We start from the raw sequence: 6,000 nt of genomic DNA, 5'->3' as shown, positions 1-6,000 counted from the left end.
AGAAAGTACTGGGAGGAGACACCGCGACTCCATACCGCAAAGCAGTTGGTGGGACCTCCACAACCAGTACGTAAAAACGAACTGCTAGGTTTCAGCAAAAAATAAGGAGGATAGTGGCCTTTTTAACAGGACACGCCCCCTGCAAAAAACACCTCTTCAGGATGGGACTGAGTGATTAACCGACCTGCAGGGGTTGCGAATTAGAGGACGAAACTACTCTGCATGTTATGTGTCACTGCACGTCATATGCAACAGGTAGACGAAAACTCCTGGGAGGGGATGAAATTCCACCAGACCAGATCATGCGAACTCCCCTCAAGACTCTTCTGGAATTCATTGAATATACAGGGATAATGAGGGAGTAAAAGTACGAGGGCACAATAGGACAGAAATGACCGCGGTGCGAGGCCAAACACCACCTCGGCGGTGAGGAAAGGGTTTTAGTGGGTAAAGAGCTGAGGTGGAGTCCCACACACACCAGAGCGACAGACCACCAGCTCTGGGAGTGCATAAAAGAGCATTTCCCGAACCTCACCGAAAAAAAAAAAGAAAAAAAATATAAAACAAATTAAAGATATATGGGTGAAAGCCAAACTGACTAAAAACTGGGGCGCACTTACCCCACTCCACTTTATCCCAAACCCGGAGACACGATATGGTGACGGGATATAATCAACCAGTTATATGAGTTACCATTTTATTTGGGTGGTAATTACTAGCGTAATTTTTCGATTTATTTTCCGACCGTCTGTGAGAAAAATATTTATGGAATACATATTTTTTTCCTAAGAAAAAGGTGTGTGTAACGAAGGCTACTAAAATTTTCTTTCTGTCCGGCTAATTTAAGCCAGCACCAGGTGAATGGTCGTTTTCAAGGGCCCCCGGACACTTATTTACGTATTAATAGTACTTTACAATTATACTGGTATCTTTACTAAAAAGGGCTCCCACAATCAGCCAAGTAGTAGGCAGTAGGGAGAGGCGAAAAACGGTATTTGAAGGGACACGCAGTCCAGTTTCGGCACTTATTTTCTGTCCTACCGACCGACCGAACAGACCACACTTCTCTGTCCTACCAGCCCCACCGATTTTGATTTCCATCGGTATTCATCTGCACCGATAACGATCAAGCAGCAAATCGAGAAATTCCAATGAAGAACAACCCTTCCCATTAATGCCGATAGAGGCAATAAACATCGATATACCATCACCAAGCTCCCTGGGAAACAGTTTAATCACACGGGAATTAGTTCGTGAGTATGAGTGTGTGTTCTAAGCTTTATTTTCTGTTCTATATTTTAACTGTGCTATCCAATCTTAATTGTTCAGCGGAATCAGCCCTTTGTTCGAACTCACATGCCTATTGATAGGTGCTATCGGACATCCAGGTTTGCCAGACGGCTAAGTTGTGGGGTTGTGGCAACAAGAGTTGATGCATTGAAGAGGGTGTTCCCATACAGTGGTCTTTGTATATTAATATCCATCGGCCACCACTCTCAATTCTTCTTTAGTAGAGCTTTTGAAATGCTTGCTTGTGTATGCGGCACAATCTTTGCCACCGAGGACTGAATTAAAACCCATCACTCCCGTGCAGGGGTGTGAAAGCACCAGAAGATACCACCTGCATTCCCAGTTGATTCCCATTTTGCCACTAACAAGCACAACATCTAGCAGATGATTTTCTTTAAAAAGCAGTGATATTTTCTTACCATTTTTTATCAATGTTGGTTTTTCCAACAACCATTATGTAAACAAACTTCTCATGGGGTTGGAGACAGAGTTAAGACTAACAGTCTCTGTACCGTTCCACTCATTAGAATAATAGCGGGAATAGGAACGGAAACTCTAGTGAAAGAATAAACTTAAACAAGTTCTCACTACCGCTCTCCAGGCAGGATTCAACCACAAGTTACGCCTGGAAAATAAAGGTGAAGGAGACAAACGGTGTAGAAGAACTGAAGGCCTCCTGGCCAGGAGCTCAAAGTGGGACTTATTTGCTCAACTGGCACAAACAGGAGTGAAGGAACGACTGCGGCTATCCTTTAAGCGTTTATTAAGACACCAGTTGTTGCAGACTTTCTTGCAACAAACGGTCAAAAACACCCTAAATTCCCCCTATAAAAACAAACCCATGAAAACCGCCTGGTTCGTTGATCTTCTCAGCGAAGACCTTTTTTAAGTGCCCGACCAGGCGGGTAAGGGAAGAAATTTCAGTCCGCACCCGAAAATCGAACGCGTAGTATCGCTCCCACAGGCACTTGCGTGCACCCTCTCATTTATTTTTTTCGACACTTGAAGCCGCTTTTTCGAAATATGATAGTGCCCAAGATCAAATTGAAGCGCTTTCTGAACCCGGCCAAGACAAGGAAGATCGGGATATGTTGGAAAACAAATATTACAATACTGTGGTTATAATCAAAGGCCAAATATCAAAATTGTCCCGCTCTTCTGAGTCTTTGCAAACACCTGCTAGTAGTACGCCTAATTTGTCTCAAAGTTTATCTCAGCTTAATATTGAAGTAACACTACCACAAATTAATATTAAGCCTTTCAAAGGTGACACTGCTGAATGAACTCCGTTTTTTCAAATTTTCACTGCACTTATTGTAAATAATCCTGGCCTTATTGACATTCAGAAATGTATTTACTTGAAATCGTTTTTGCGCGATAAAGCACTTAACTTAATCGATAGTCTAGAAGTAACAAACGAAAATTTTAATGCGGCTTTAGACATTTTGCGTAGACGTTATGAAAATAAATTATCTGTAATTAACGCACACTTCAACACGTTGTTAGATGTAGAGCGTTGTTAGTTGTATGACCAAATGTAATGCCTCAGCCCTTAGAGAATTTGTGACTAACTGTCGACGAAGTTTGACTTCTCTTCAAAATTTAAACCATTCGGATAAACAGTTGTTTGAATTTTTATTAATTTATCTTTTGGGTAAAAAGATCGATTTCGGCACAAGACGTGCTTTTGAGTCTGAGCGTGACTTAGGTGAGCTTCCAGAGTTGAGCGAGTTTTTAAATTTTCTGGAAAATTGCTGCTTAATTTTAGAAAACTTGGCTAGCACTGAAAAGACAGTCACAAGAGCCTGTCCTAATTTCAAAATCCAACACAGAACAGCGTTACTTGCGCCTACCAACACACCTTCAAACTCTACACTTTATTGCTTGTATTGTAAAGAAAACAATCACAAAATTTACACTTGCAATCAATTTAAACACTTGCCATTTAGTCAGAAACGAAAGTTTGTTATGTCCTCTAGGCTGTGTTTTAACTGCCTTGGCTCTAAACATTCAGTGAGTAACTGTCCTTCTACAAAAGATTGTTTGATTTGTAACAAGAAACACCATACACTTCTTCAGGACTCCTACACTGATCCTACAAGCAATGATGCAGGTTCAAACCGACGACAATTACAATATGGGTCGACTCAAACTCAATCTAGGGAAAATATTAGTGCAAAGTTTTCTGGTCGACAGAATCATGATAGCCGCTCTGCTCAAAATAGCAAAAATAATTCTTATCGTGTTGCTAATGCGAACACTTATACCTCCACTTCCCGGGACTCTCAAAGAAATTCAAATTTTCACCCATCTCAATGGTCGACATCTGCTTGTAATGAAACACGAGTTTCTGGCCCTAACGAATCGCAAATCACACAAGGTGCTGCGCTCACATCTTTGTCTACCCGAAAAAGTCAAGTGTTGCTGGCTACAGCGGTCGTCTCGCTTTATGACATATCTGGGAATTTAATATCTGCTCGGGCAGTGCTTGATAATGGTTCGCAGAATTCATTCATTACCAAAGTGTTGGCAACTCGTCTGTGACTTTTCTCTTATCACAGGAAAATGCAAATTACAGGAATCGCTCTAACGGATAGCATTGCCACTAAAATGATAGATGTTATCATGCAATCAAATGTTTCTCCACACTATAAATTCACTGTTTCATGTGCTATTTTGCCAGACATTACCTCTTCTTTACCCCAAACCGAGATCAAAGTGCAGAGTTGGGTGATTCCTGAAGGAGTGGTCCTAGCTGACCCTATGTTTCTGAATCCAGGCCCAATTGATCTTCTACTCGGGGCAGACTTATACTACGACCTATTGTCACAAGGAGTAATTCGTCTAGGTAAAGATTTGACAACCTTGATAAATACTCAGCTTGGATGGATTATGGGAGGGTCGTATGCTCAATCACCCGCAATTTACAATGGGGTACAGTCGTGTTCCAACTTGAATGTGTCCCTTTTAACGCAAACTAAGTCCTCTCTGGAAACGTTGGTTTCTAGATTCTGGAGCATTGAGGAAATTGCCTCTGGAAACTACCTCTCCGAGGAAGATCAAATTGCTGAAAATATTTTCGAATCCACAGCACGGGTTCTGGATAACGGCGCTTTCCAGGTTGACCCTCCACTCAAATCCCCTAAAGGAAACCTCAAGCTTGGTGATTCCTTTGCTATTGCTATAGCGATTTGATAATTCGGAGAAAACATTTTCACGCGACAAAAGGTACTTTCGCGAGGACAAAAAGTTTATTGACGAGTCAATTTTGGAAAAGTGGTACCGTCCATACCCAAATTTAACCGAGGGGACGATTGTACTGCTAAAGGAGGATAACACACCCCCTTTGAAATTAAGACTTCTACTGGAGACTTTACTCTCAGTATCACCAAAATTGTTCCTCTCCCACTTCAAGACCATCAACCTCAATTCGCTTTCTCTTCCCTTGAATAGGAGGTTCTCCGTGCTTAGAGCATGTCAGTGGTCTTCCTTTTATAAATTCTTTTTAATTGAAGAGACTTCAATGGGGGGAGTATGTTGCAGACTTTCTTGCAACAAACGGTCAAAAACACTCTAAATTCCCCCTATAAAAACAAACCCATGAAAACCGCCTGGTTCGTTGATCTTCTCAGCGAAGACCTTTTTTAAGTGCCCGACCAGGCGGGTAAGGGAAGAAATTCCAGTCCGCACCCGAAAATCGAACGCGTAGCATCGCTCCCACAAGCACTTGCGTACACCCTCTCATTTATCTCATAGCTGGCGGTAGTGTTTATTTGTAATTAAATGTACAATTGGTTTCAATACCGTTATTTTGGAACACTCAGTGAATACTAGACACTGATGCACACTCATTTTAACACCTTTTGTTTCATTAAAAAATAGTTCAAAATTAGAACTAACAAGACTTTTTGGTTCACTTTTTATAATTTATATTCTTAGTTAGTTTTAAGCTAAAGGTAAGTTTATCTTTGTAAATGAGATTCAGGAAACATTTGTAGATTTCAAAAATTGTATTTGTAGGTATACGACCTTATTTAGGGATTAAACGGGTTTTTAATCAATTATTGTTGGTGTTTTTGTCGTTGCAGTTTTCATTAAAGCTCAGCACGGATATTATTAAATTCACCCTTGGAAAAATAATCCACTTTTATCGTTTGTTGTTACGTCACAAGGCTAATTTGTGACGGCCCTAGATTATTCCACTGATAAGCTAAAATTGTCAGTGCGAATCAGTCACCAGTCCAGAACCGGCCTCTAGTGCCGTGCCCAAGAAAGGACAGGGGTTGAACGTTGAACATAATGGGTAACTACTGGAAAGATACCACTACTCTGACTGCGTATGACAAAGCAGTTTATAGGAGCCTCACAATCAGTATGCAAGAAAGACTCAGCAGGCAACAAAATATGGAGGATTGTGATGTTTACAACTGCACACGCCCATGCGGAAAACACTTTTTCGGAATGGGTTTTAGAAGGAATATGCATAAGATGATGAACATCATATATACGTGCTACTGCACGAAATATGCACCAGAATGACGAAGCCTACTGGCAAGAGTTGAGGTCCAAGTAAGTGAAGTCATGCGTGATCCCTTTCATATCCTTCTGCAATTCATTGAATATACAAAAGTAATGATGTATAAGAGGGCATAATGAATGAATGGTGGGAAAATAGCAATACTGGAGACCACACAACTCAGAACGCTAGAG

General features: G+C 41.1%; 1 protein-coding gene across 1 annotated transcript; it reads left to right on the top strand.

Moving 5' to 3' along the window:
• The first annotated feature begins 3,855 nt into the window (after positions 1–3,855).
• LOC125502581 lies at positions 3,856–4,485 on the top strand. Its single transcript, XM_048661160.1, has one exon. It carries the CDS (start codon positions 3,856–3,858, stop codon positions 4,483–4,485), a length of 630 nt encoding a protein of 209 aa, XP_048517117.1.
• Positions 4,486–6,000: the final 1,515 nt, after the last annotated feature.

The sequence above is a fragment of the Dendroctonus ponderosae genome, unplaced genomic scaffold (genome assembly GCF_020466585.1).
Source record: "Dendroctonus ponderosae isolate FM_Combo_2020 unplaced genomic scaffold, Dpon_F_20191213v2 Dpon_F_20191213_1, whole genome shotgun sequence".
In the NCBI taxonomy this organism is placed as follows: Eukaryota; Metazoa; Arthropoda; class Insecta; order Coleoptera; family Curculionidae; genus Dendroctonus; species Dendroctonus ponderosae.
The sequence above is the reverse complement of the archived record's forward strand: the minus strand, read 5'-3'. Positions and strand labels throughout refer to the sequence as shown.

Bases quoted from the DNA above. Each gene is read 5' to 3' on its own strand.
- LOC125502581 (XM_048661160.1), top strand. From the start codon at position 3,856: ATGCAAATTACAGGAATCGCTCTAACGGATAGCATTGCCACTAAAATG.